Below are 13,089 nucleotides of genomic sequence, written 5' to 3'. Positions count from 1 at the left end.
CAATTATACTTAAAAGAGCTAATAATTCAAATTTCATCATTTATTAAAAATAGAACCCAACGTTGGGTCATTCGTTAAGGGTGTTTATACTTGATAATGGTATATGTGAATAGTGAATTAAAAATATTAATCAAAATAATAAAATTAACAAAAATGGGTTTAATCCGGTTTTTTGCCAATGAAACCAATCTTGAAACTATACTTTCGAGATTTTGATCCGATTTTTTCAACACTGAAGCAAAGAAAAACAATGCTATTTAAATTAAAAGGTATAGACTGATTGGACCAAAAACCACTTAGGCTATCAATTCAAAAAGAGGGGTTAAGCTTATAAACCCACAAACCGCTCGAAATTAATTGAACCAAACTAAAAATCAAATGAATTAGCAATTGAACTGGTTTTCTTAGAGAAGGCAATTGGAAGTTTTAGATTTAACCCTATATTCAAAAGGATCTGCTTTTAGTATATACACACCATTCATCATGATGCAGGTGATAAAAGAGAAAAATATATTTAGAGTGTGACAAAATAATAATTAATAATAATAAGAGAAAAGAGGTAGCATTTCTAAGATGGAAATGTTCTGCCAAATAACTAATATTAGGCATCACCCACTCTACTTCTTACCTTAAATTGTCATCTAAAGGCAAAGGGTCACCATTACCAAACAAGGGCCTGTGTCTCTTCCTCGTAACACCAGTCTGTAAAACAGGACTTTCAGTAGAAGTCAAGCAGCTATCAACAGAGCAGTCACCAAGTCAGGCTGGCATACCGGTAGTAGTAGCTTTGTTCTCTAAAGCTGCAGGAAGTTCGGGTAAGGAAGGCAATTTTATGTCATCGAAAGGGACCATCCCTTGACAATCGTTAGAAATTTTGATTCCCAGTTCGGAAAGCTCTTCTCTGGCAGCTTCGAGACCAGCAGAAGCAGCCACATGATCGCTCAAAGCTTTACAGGCTTTCTCGAGTATTGTCTGTAGGTATTTGCTTTGTGCTTCAATCCGAAGTTGAAGATGACGCTGTACCTGCAAGGTGAAAAACGATTAGGTTGGCATGTACATGTCCGAGATTAACCGTAAAAATATCGGGGAAAAGCCAATGTTACTGAAAAGTACAATATAGCCAACCTCTAATTGTTCATGTAGTCTTCGTTGCACTTCCATCTGTACTCTAAGAGCTTCAGTAACCTGGTAACCACTGTTTGGAAGATAAAGTTCAGAATTCATACAAAGCCCGAGAAAGTAACAAGATTGTGAAACAGAGAAGAAATAACATACTCATTCAAATCTTGCGCTACCAGTTTCGATGATGATGTTGTAGACGAACCAGTGTCCAGACTCTCTGCAACACAAGAAGCTGAAACACCAACAAAACATCCCGTTATCAGTCGATTAAGAGCATGGTAATTACTATCTAAGCATCTATTAGTTGACACAAGAATTTGCAGGACCACCATCAAAACTGCATATAGTAATACATTCTCGTGGCAGAAAGGAAAGCAATTGCAAAGAGGTTAAATGCTGATAAAGATTGAAAAACTTGGTAATTTTATCAAAACCAAAGAGGTATATGTCCACAAAAAAATTTGGTAATTTGGTACTCGGTCATGATTCATAAGTACATCAAAGGTCCAAGACTACATAATGCACATACCATCCTTAGAATTATCAGTTGATTCCTTGCAAGATTGTTTCCCCAGCCGGTATTTCTGCATATAAAGGTAGACAAGTAAAAGTAGAAAATACAAATGGTTAGAATTTCAAGTAGCAAGGGTGGCAAAGCTCCCTACTTCAAACACATGCATATATTAATTGCGCACGGTAAACACACATTAAGCTTAGTAATTCTGATCTATGTTGCTCCAACTCTTTGTTTTTCTTGAAAAGATCCATAGTTGACATAGAATGAGAGGGGCTTAAGACATGTCAGCACCAGTTAAAGTATGGAACAACTAAAGCTAATGACCATTAAAGATATGGCAATTGTTACAAACCTGAAGGTGTGATTTTAAGTGATAGAGGGTAAGGCCTTTTACTCCCATTGTTCTCATAATAGTCTTTGGGGTTGCTTCTGCAATGCATATCAAGACAAAACAAATAAGCAAGATCGAGATTTATTCAATATAACAGAAGGCTACACGATGTTGACTTATAATATCTTTGTCGATCAGCTATGTTTGGTTCAAGAAAGATCATTCCAAAATTCAAACAGACAAGCACATATGATCACCCTGTCTAAGGGACAATATTAAACCATGACACAACAATTATTGTTCGAGAAGTTAGGGAATAAATCATCTACATCTTTGGTTGAATATAAGCCAAGCATAGACCAGGAAATAATGTCCCAACTTCCGATTCAGAGCATAAGAAGCTTGATAAGCTTTTGCCTCAGCAGTGGTAAGCCTCAAGCAACCAAAAGGATGCCTAAGGGTTTGGTGGTTGCCATTTGGCCATCATAAAAGCACTCGTAATTTTATAACTTGTTCTATTTACGACATTGACACTTGACCCAAGCCACTCACAAAAGCAACTACTTTCGTACTCTTTCCCTTCATTTTGTGAACTCAAGCCCACAAGCGTCATTATTACAACTACAGCATATGGTTTATTTAGGTCAGAAGTATCGTCACAATTCCACACCAAAAATTGAGCTAGAAATACATTTCAATCCCAGTTGCTTGAGCATCGCATTAAAAAAATGAATGTTGCATATTTCCGAAAGAAGGAAAAAAACCTAGTTGTATGATGCTTGCACAATTGTTTCTTACAAGCTAATGCTTAAACAACGTAAATAACATTCTGCACAAACCCAGTTATTTTACCCAATACTAATACCACGAATATTCTTTCCAGACCAGGCAACAGTACCTCAGTTACTCTAGTTTGTCTTCCAACAAAAGTACCGTGTACCAAAATTATTGAACATAATGGCTCCTAAACAAGGATTTGTCCTTTTGAATTTTGATTGTATTTTTATCCTAGATGTCACCGTTGATTATCAAATGATGTTAATGGTATCAAAAACAGAACATGATTCTAAATCAGAACAATGGTTACAGTGAAAACAATTGTGGCTGGATTAAGTCAATGTTGATATTAAAAAAACATGTCTTCTACATTCAGAAAAGGGCAAAGAACACTCTTTTTAATCACTTCAATTACGCCTATAAAACAACTATATATCAAACATCCCCGATTAGTTCAACAATAATCTTTTTTAAAAAAGGGCAAAATACCATGAGTTAAAAAAACAAAACAAAAAAAAATAGGGACTTTGATCCATGGCAACACAAATTGACAACAAAAAGGCATAAACTTTAAAACCCAAAAGTTTCAACCACATAAAAGTATAAAAGGAAGCTAAAGCCTCGAATGCAAGGCTAACACAAAGAAACCAATGTACAACAATCTACCCCAAAGAACCCCAGTGACCAAATCTCATCACTATTATATCACATCAACCAAAGATCTAAAGCAACAAGGAGAAGAAAAAAGTTAAGAAAGGGCAACCTACATTTTAAGAACTAAAAGCTTTAGAGAGTTAAAATTGATCCATCATTCAAAATTTCAGTAAAAAAACATGGAAAACCTCAATTAACATTAAGATAAATCATTATTATCCAATCGAATGGGAAAAAAAAACTAAATATATTAAACAAAAAGGGGAAAAAAATCACATCTCTAGAGTTGAAAGCAAAAAATAAAAACTCACTGTCAGGGCCACCAAGTTGAGTAACAGCATCGACGAAACGTTCATGGAGCTCAGCTGTCCAACGGAGTCGAGGCTTGGGATCCGTTGTTAAAACCAAACAAGCATCGCTAGGCAAGTTGGTTCCATCAAACGACCCTTGATAATCTCCTACACTTCCATTCAACGGTAACGACCGAATAGCTGAGTACATTTCTCCTGAAACTTTTTCCTTTTATGCTTTTTTTTCCCAGGAAAGTGATGGAAAATACCCGGCCAGTACCAATTAGGAGTAAATCAGAGTTGGGTTTTGCTCGGTTTCGTATTAGGGGCACGGAGCCCCGGAATTTGAGACCCAGAGAGAGAGAATGACAAAAGCGAAGTGAGTGACTTTAGAAGCGTTGCAGAGGTTAAGACAGCGATGTCTTTGTCTCACTTTCAATTCCCTCTTCTTCTTTTTTCTCCTTTTTTTTTTTTAATTCATTTTATTAGTATTTTATTATGCTAAATTAATGAATTTTTAATTCATATAAAAGATTTGAACTATTTTTTCCTTTTCTTTTGGCCTTTTCTTTTCTTTTCTTTTTTTTGACAAAAAGAGTACTCTTTTTTATTTATTTTATATGTATGTCTATGTATAATGTATTTGTAAGATTGAAGGAATCATGTGCAGTCTAGTTGGCTTGTTTTATTTTAAGTATAATCGTTTAATTATTAAATTTGTATATAAAATATATAAAACAACATAAATATTTTTTAAAATATAATAATAATTTAAATTTAATATTAGTATTAAATAAAAATAATTATATTGATATTAAATAAAATAAAAAACTCTTCCCCACCCCACCCCACCCCGTCCCTTTCCTTTCCTCATCTTCGTCCACCTCTTCACCTTCACCATTGTCTCTTTCCTTTCCTCCGGTGGATTTGATTACCGCTTCGGAACTCCAACCCGAGATCCGTCCGTGTCAATTGGGACAAAACCGGTAATGGCAACCACGCTGGTTCCGCTGCTGGTAATGATATGAGGTTTCAATATTACATGGGAAAAGTGTAACAGTGGGGTTGCTTTGTATTTTTTTTTCTTTTTTTAAAAGAAATATTTTGTGTTGTTTTGTTTTGTTGACAATGACAACCTTTTCTTGTATTTCTTTTTTAGCTTTGATTGCATTGCCACAGCAGTACTATGAAATGACATCACAACAAATATTAAACATTACTGTTTGAGCTTTTTGCATTTATTACTTGGAAATGTTAACAACGTTGGGGCCTAAGAGATGCTCTGTTTCACAGTGAAAGCTTTCATTTTTTGACAGAAAGAGATATGCACAGAAATTCAAAGTGGATACAGGTGATTCAACTCCTATAAAAACGGTTGGCAAGCCCAACCCGGAATAATAAAAACAAAGGGCATTGAGGCCCGTTGATGTCAATTTTTGAGAGCTGGATTGAGAAGATGGTTGAAGGATTTGTGCTATGTAAGGAAAAGGTTTTTAGGCTTGTCTCATTGTGTACCGATCACTAGCTTTTGATGGGTTGTTATTATTTTAACTAACCTACTCATTGATCTAAGTTGTTGCTATTTATTTAGGTCTAACCCTGTACTTATTTCTAGAATATTGGATCTTAATAAAGTTAGAACCTCAATCGAATCCAACAAAACCAAGCTCAAAGGGTTTTAGTATATTGCACAAACAACCAACCACCGGTCGTAACCAACGGCTAGATTTTGATCATTGACAAGAATCAAGACCAAAGCAAACACCAACATTTACTGGGGTGAAGCCAATTTAGAAGGATTAAAGTGAAAATATGCTATTTTGTTGAATTGTTTAAAAAAAAATATTTTTATTTTATAGTCATTGCCTACCACTTTATAAAAAATAAATAACTATTTTAAAACAATATAATTTGATATTTTAATAAAGTAATTGGATTCAGTTGTTGGAGCTCTTTGTTATTTTCCTTTTCCTCCAAACCGTAGTTGGTGAAAAGTTGTAACTTGTAAGAAACAAATTATATCTTATCCACCTTTCTTTCCCATAATTTCTTCCCCTAGAAGTGGGCCCAGTTTACGAAATTACGATAAAATAGGGATACTTTTATTTTCTTTTTATCAATCAATAATAATCAACATATTCCTTCAATTAAAGATTTAATCCAATTAATATATAACCATATTTGAGTTCCACATTCATTTTTACAACAGCAATTTGTTTATAAAAATAAATAACAACTGTGTCACTTAAACTTAATTCCATTCCATTTTGTATTTTACAATCAAATTAAAACATCAAATCTATTTAAATATAAATAAATTCAATGGTATAGCCATTCAACCAAAAGAAAGTTAAGATTTTTCCATTAAATTACTAACATTTTTAGAAACAAATATGAGTCGAAAAATTATTGTACCAATCACAACTATTTAACAATTGTAAAAATTGTTGATTTAAGTTTTAGCTCAATTCCTATCGATACTATTACTAATATATGAGGATGTGGGTTCAATACTTCAATTGCATTTACGCATATTATCCTTTTATTTAAGAATTTGGGAGGAATTTTTTTTTTTGTCTAAAGACAAATAAAGAAAAAATCTCTCCTATTTACACCAACAGTAAAGAATTAAATTATCACTATATTTATTCATTTTTCTACTTCTTCCAAGTGGAGGATGACAATAAGGGGTTGTTGGCTTTTTTCTACCAATTGGAGCCCTCCCTTCACCACCCCATAGAGATAGTCTACAAGGTTCATAGATACTCTTACTATAGGACACTTACCTATAAATCCGACTCCATTCAAACTTTTCTAGTTCACCCCAACATTCCACACCTTTTTAGGTATTGTATCAAAAAATAAATATTAAAAATCATGATCTTACAACGAAAGTAAATAAAAAATTATAAAAATTAAAAAGCTATGAATACCTAATCAAGATAATTATTTTATTTTAAGTAATTTCATTACTTTTTAAACTTATTGTTGCACAATTCAATATAAAAACTTCTCACCATAATCTTATTTCACACTAAAACTACTAAAATTCAATAGATAAAGATTAGAACATAACATGATACTACTAATAAAGATTTCAATCGAACTAATTTTTAGAAAGTCGAAAAGCATTAAGGACTAAAAAAGAAAAAGACAAAGGATAAAAATTGTAGAATAGTTTTGATATTACAAAAAGCTACCAAAACGAGCTTTGGATAAGAAACAAAGGCTAGAAATACTTAGTAGGCATGGTTTGAAACCAGCCATCACTGTTAATGTAAGACATGCTTGTAAACTTAGACACAGTTCCATCATCCAGCTTCTTCTCCCACTTCACCCTCTTTGAAGTATCTGATCCGGGTCCATTGTTTCCATGCTCTGCATATGTTATAAGTTGCCTACACACCATTTCAGTTACATATTAAGATTCAAACTCCAAACTTATTAGATGTCATCTAGCTCATAAAAATGAATTCAAACTTACTCTTTGCCAACGAAGTTCCAAGAATCCCAACCACTAGGATGGATAATGTTTGAAAATTGGCAATTATAGAACAAGACCCTTGCAAATCCTCTCCATGGTCTGCCCAAATAGGTTGTGCCTTTGCCGTATACATTGCAGTTCTTGAACACAAATCCATTTGAGTCATTTGGGTTTTCTCTTCCTTGTGCTGTGATGAAACCTGCTACCCCTGGCTCCAACAGTTCACCAAGAAAACGTATCGAGCTACCCTACAAATAGTAACTAATTCTCATGCCCTTATCACATTGCAATCATCATTTCATTTTCTTCGACTTTGCATGAGCTGGAATTTTAAGTTTGCATGGATTACCTCATAGAGAGACTGTGCATTACCAAAGATGAAATCGACAGCTCCTTCAATGACACAATCCTTGAAGTAATGGCGACCAGCAGCATCCCACAAAGTATCTTGAACACTTGAGAATCCACATTTGTGGAACACACATTTGTCTCCACTAAGCATTGCAGCAACTGCTGGCACCCTAGGGTTTTTACTACTTGGACTGTTGTATGAATTCTTCATATTCATATACAAACAAAAAGAAGAGAAAAATAAGTATTTTTTTATATTGTATAAAAAAAAAAAAGAAAAAATGATTAAATTCGTACCACAAAACTAATGGATTGGACAACAATATTATCAGCAGAAGATGAGAAAGTTGGAGATACTAGATATGGCTCATTCCAAACCACCATAGTTTTTCTTTTTCCAGCTCCTTTAAGAATTATATATGGCTTATCAGATGGAATGTTCACCTTCTCCCTACATACATAATATTTTCAAGTAAATAAACAGAAAAATGAATTAAGAAATGAAAATATATAAGTCAATAATTGAATTACCTGTAAGTACCAGCACTAACAAAGATGCAAAACCAGTACTGATTATTTGATGGAATGGAGTTTATAGCTGATTGAATTTTGGAATAATTACCACGCCCTTTTTGATCCACAAATAATGTTTTGCATTGTGCTTCTGCTGGTCTGTGTTGAAAACACAGTAAACAAGCAATGGCTAGGCTATAAAAGAAGCAGTAACTTAGTGTCATCTTGTGAAGATCTAACTTATGTAAAAAGTGGGATGGTGAGAAAAGAAAAGTTGGGATTTTAGAAATGAAATTAGAAAAGTTTTTAAAGGAGAAACTGTCAAATAGTTTGGAGGGAAACTTGAAAGTCAATTACGGGAAAGTATCAGTGATAACTATGTATATGATTTAGTTTCCTTTTAATTCTTCCCTAACTTTTTCTCTTTCATTTCATTTCAATTAACCCTTAATTTTCTCTTTACTTTCCTTTCACTTCTCCCTCGTTCCATTTTTTTTCTACTAGTTTCCTTTCCATTCTTTCTTCTTCTTCTTCTTCTTTTTTTAAAATTTGTTGTCTGGATTTGAATTTCTTTTAAGATGACAGTTTTTAAAAATATTAAGAATGATGTAATTGAAGGAAATTTTATAAAACGTGAACCTATTTAAAATGAAAAGGATACCTTTTTATATTAATTTTAATTTTAATTTTAATTTTAATGTTGTCCTCATAATAATAATAATAATAATAATAATAATAATAATCCACAGGGAATGCTATCTCCAATCAATTTGCTTAATTCTTGTTTTTTCTTCTTAAGTTTGAGCTTAATTTTCTTCATTAAAAAACAACCGCATGCATTTGCAAGTGTTAGGAAATCTAGTTTATACATCAATAATTTATTTTATACAAATTTTGACACATTCCTATGTTGAATTTCTTTTACTGTTATTTTTTCATGTTAAAGTTAAGTTTAAAGTATTATTTTTAAATCGATTGAGTATTAGTTTGATTAGCATTGATATTGTTGTCAATGCAAGAGGGAGGATGTGAGTTCGAAAGCATTGAAACGCATTATCCTCCTATTTAATGGTTAATGAGGGACTATGGATAGTTCTAGATATTGTATCAAAAATAGCAAATATGGTAAGAACGAGATTAATATTTTTAAAAATCAAATTTAAAATATTATAATAATTCATTTCATATAAATTTGATTATATCACGTTTTTAATCTAAAATTACCATGTCTATACATGGCCTTCAAATTGTTGTTTCATTTTAGAAAAAGTTGGATTTAGGAATGAAAGATGTGAATAATTTCACCTACTATAATTAATTTTTCTCTCAAATTCCTCAACTAATATAACCAAGTATGGATAAAGTCTTAACCCCAACAATTCTATCTATCCTTTATTTTATTTGACTTTGCCACCATCCTTGAGCTTACATGCTCCTATTAGTTTAGGTTAGGTCCACCATAATACCAGTTGTTTTTCTCTCCCAATTTCTCCTGACAAATACAAATTACGAAATGATCACATTTCCTAGTTTCCTTTTAATTTCCAAAAGCTATAATTAGGGTTACAAAATATAGTAAGTACACATGGTTTATATTTGGTTCTAATCCCACGCATCAGCTAGTGAAAGCCTAATGACCAACACCCATTCCCTTACGTATTAGCTTAATGACTAATGCCCATTCCCATTGATGTCAAATGTTTGGGTTCCACTCTTTCTTACGTTTTACTCTACAGCGGGTATGGTCTCAACCATTCATACTATGTATTAAATTGTACTTAAATTTAAATTTTCTACTCGGAAAAGAAAAAGGGTCACACCTCAATTCTCTTTTATTGGTTTTCCCATGTTTCAATTTATTGTTTCATTCATAATAAATATTAAATTTAAATCCAAGACAATATATTAATTTTGATTTGATACAATTATACATAAAACTTTAATTTTAGTTCAATTACATAGAATTAAAGAAATAAATTTATATATTTATTTTCATATTAGATTAATATAATTATTTGTCAATGTAATATTTATATTATAAAGTAAAATCAAATAACCTTATTTTAGTTGTCGATCTCGGATATGATTTTAATCCGGATAACTGATTATCTTTTAACAAATTAAAAGAATCATAATTCTTAAAACCAAATATAAATCTGCTTTCATGCTTTTAATTTTCTATTTTTTCACAAGATAAAATAGATCCTAAGTTCCGAGCTAAGTAAATTTCAGATGAATTCCATTAGAGACCTTAATTTTCTGAGCACATTAACTCAATTGAGATTCAACACTTCGATCACCATTAAGACTTTGGCAAAACCCATCAAGTACATCTACAATTTGATGGCATAATTCCCACCTTATAAATAAGAACTAAAGACTGATCCATGGCTGAAAATAACCTAACATGTATGTAACGTCAACCGTGTTGCAATCGGATGCGAAACTAGGAAACCGATGACAGAAGTATTCAACGGATAAGCCGTTTGGTCAAATTGGTAAATTACTGGACCATTCTCTGACAAGATATTAACGGTATAACGGCAAACAACACATTATATCATGCAGGTGAAATCGGACGCCAAAATGACCAACCTGAAAAGGGCGTACGCAAAAAAATGTAAAAGGCTAATAGTCGTTTGCTCAAATGGTAAAACTATTGGACTCTTAGTTCTAGTAAAATCATGATCAAATCCCGAAAAACTTAAATATCAAAAAACAGAAACTGGAAAACAGAAATGCTTCTCAAGCAATGAAGGAAAAAACCGAGATAACATACGAACATATATAGCATAGCATCTACCTGAAACGATTGGGGGAATAAAATTATGAGCAACTCAAAAAGACATTATGGAAGTGCACTGAAACGTAACCGGAATGTTTCAATCATCTTTGAATCAATATTTGATAGGAGCAATAACTTCCAACTGGGCCCCAAGCTTCTCCTCAGCAACCTTCTCGGCTTTAACCCTAAGTTTAGTGAGTTGCTTTCTTCTCTCATATGCCACTTGAGCTCTTTCCTTCCTCTTCCTCTCAAGCTCCTGGAGAGAAGAATAGTTCAGCCATGAGTAACAAGATGTTATAAACTCAAAGGCCCAGGGTATAGATAGTTGTATATGTTACGAAAAAGGTTAAAACAGTTCAAAATCACACAACAAATAACAAGCCTAATTCATCCAAGCAAATAACATTTATGGAAATAATGACATGAACTTGAGGGTATGACAGTGAAAACATAAGAAAAATATTCTAGAAAAAGTTGGTCAATGCCAGCCTGTCAGATACGCATGTTAAGAGTAAGAATTTTCATACTAGAAGCTGAGCAACATAGGCTGAGAGTACAAAACATAAAAATGATGTTTCTTTTCCTTCCATGTAAGAATTTTTTTAAAAACTTTTTCCGAGTTTTACTATTCGGAAAATTATTCTATTGGCACCACACTAAAAATAAGCTTCAAGCACTGATAAATTTTAAACAAAAACAAGCCAACATCAATATTCAATGCCTTGCATATAAGGAAAGTAAGGAAGAAGAACAATCATAAATGAATATATATATGCACAAGCACGCGCACACATGAATATATATATGCACACACGCACACACACGTGCATGAATATATAATCCAAAGTAAGAGTCGAGTAAAAAGCATTGAAAGACAAGTTGTATTTGAACAGGGTAACTAATCTTCACCTTGATGGTGTCATAATGGTTCCATCCAACCTCAGAGGAAAGCTTGCCCAACAAGCAGTACTTGTGTCCTTTCTGAAGCCTCAAAACCCTAATTTAAAAACCAAAAGAGGAACAAAAACATTAAACATAACTGGCCATTCAAGCAATCAAATTCTAAATTATGTGAAAGAAGTAAACGACGGCTTCAAAACTGACTTGAGAGCATCAGGAATAACCATCCTCTTTGTCTTATCATAAGGAGCTGGAATCCCCTCATAAGCCTTCAATCGAGCAAGAGCAGCTGCCCCACGCTTGGTCTTGTGGGGAATCATGCTTTAACCAAAACAGATGCCAATAATCAAAAGGAAAGTTAAAGCTCACTATAATTCAAGTCAAAGCAAAGCAGTGTTTATACTTTATGAACCGTACATATTAAAGCAAAATACCCTTCTTCAGCGGCATAAAATTCATAGATATTTGTAGCTTATAGTATTCACTAAATTCAGCAATCATATTCTCAAGCAAACTCATAAGTTCTTTTTCCTTTCTTTCCTATATTTTCCCAAGAACCAAACAACAACGAGAACACAGAAAATTCATCCAAAACTCTACAATGAAAAAAATCCAATGACAAAATAATAGAACTAATCTTCACAATAAAACGTTCATTAAAGAAACCCAATAGAGAGAAGGGAGTTAAAAAGAGAAATTACCCACGAATGGTACGCCAGAGGATCTTAGCAGGAGCACGAAAATGAATGGGGCCATGAGAAGGCTTAGTGTTCATCCGCTTCCTCAAGAACCTCATGTACTTCATCTTCTGCCTCACTAAACCACCCGACATACAAATCTCTTCGCATCGAACAACCACTACTTTTTGGCCATTCAACAACTCCTTGGCCAAAATGGAAGCCAACCTTCCTAGCATGTGATGCCTTGCATCCACAACCACTCTCTTGGCGCAGATCCCTGACCCTGAAACCATCTTGTTTCTCTTTTCTGGTTGGTTGATCGTTTAGGCCTGCTGCTCCTGCTGCTGCTGCTGCTGCTGCTGATGCTATTCTAACAAAAATATATCGATTCCTGACTAGGGTTTTTAGGGTTCAGCTTTCCTTTTTATCTTAGATTGGGTTGGGTTTTAGGTTTTAATAAATAAAATGGCTTAAATCCAAAATCATAATTTCACGGCCCATTTACTCAATTTTTCAAATCATTTTCAACTTAGAAAAACAATCTTTTTCTTTTTCTTTCTGTGTTTTTCTTTTTATTTTTTGGAAGCTTTATATTTTAGGATAAATCTTACAAATAATCGAATATGAAAAATGACCATTACTCAGCCCATAAATTATTTGATTTCTATTATAAAAAACCTTTGAA

The 13,089-nt window shown here is 33.1% G+C and overlaps 2 protein-coding genes and 1 pseudogene across 3 annotated transcripts; all 3 read right to left on the bottom strand.

Annotated features, from left to right (window-relative positions):
• Window positions 1–399: 399 nt before the first annotated feature.
• Window positions 400–4,173, bottom strand: LOC108454156 (protein PHR1-LIKE 3-like; annotated as a pseudogene).
• Window positions 4,174–6,854: 2,681 nt separating this feature from the next.
• Window positions 6,855–8,591, bottom strand: LOC108454984 (probable pectinesterase 29). The gene is made up of 5 exons (XM_017753618.2): window positions 8,058–8,591; window positions 7,824–7,977; window positions 7,525–7,731; window positions 7,176–7,423; window positions 6,855–7,089 (listed from the first exon to the last, which is right to left on the bottom strand). Exons 1-5 carry the CDS (start codon window positions 8,261–8,263, stop codon window positions 6,921–6,923), a joined length of 984 nt encoding a protein of 327 aa, XP_017609107.1. The 5' UTR covers window positions 8,264–8,591; the 3' UTR covers window positions 6,855–6,920.
• Window positions 8,592–10,257: 1,666 nt separating this feature from the next.
• LOC108457370 (60S ribosomal protein L13a-4-like) lies at window positions 10,258–12,838 on the bottom strand. 2 transcript variants are annotated; one of them, XR_001867089.2, is made up of 5 exons: window positions 12,426–12,838; window positions 11,929–12,045; window positions 11,734–11,821; window positions 10,843–11,080; window positions 10,258–10,634 (listed from the first exon to the last, which is right to left on the bottom strand). XR_001867089.2 is itself a non-coding variant. In XM_017756391.2 (4 exons), the coding sequence occupies exons 1-4, from the start codon at window positions 12,695–12,697 to the stop codon at window positions 10,937–10,939; spliced, it is 621 nt and encodes a 206-aa protein (XP_017611880.1). In that variant the 5' UTR covers window positions 12,698–12,837; the 3' UTR covers window positions 10,678–10,936. The 2 variants fall into 2 exon arrangements, 1 of the variants encoding a protein (XP_017611880.1); XM_017756391.2 differs by lacking the exon at window positions 10,258–10,634 and having other exon boundaries at window positions 10,678–11,080; window positions 12,426–12,837.
• Window positions 12,839–13,089: the final 251 nt, after the last annotated feature.

This window comes from Gossypium arboreum, chromosome 9 (assembly GCF_025698485.1).
Source record: "Gossypium arboreum isolate Shixiya-1 chromosome 9, ASM2569848v2, whole genome shotgun sequence".
In the NCBI taxonomy this organism is placed as follows: Eukaryota; Viridiplantae; Streptophyta; class Magnoliopsida; order Malvales; family Malvaceae; genus Gossypium; species Gossypium arboreum.
The sequence above is the reverse complement of the archived record's forward strand: the minus strand, read 5'-3'. Positions and strand labels throughout refer to the sequence as shown.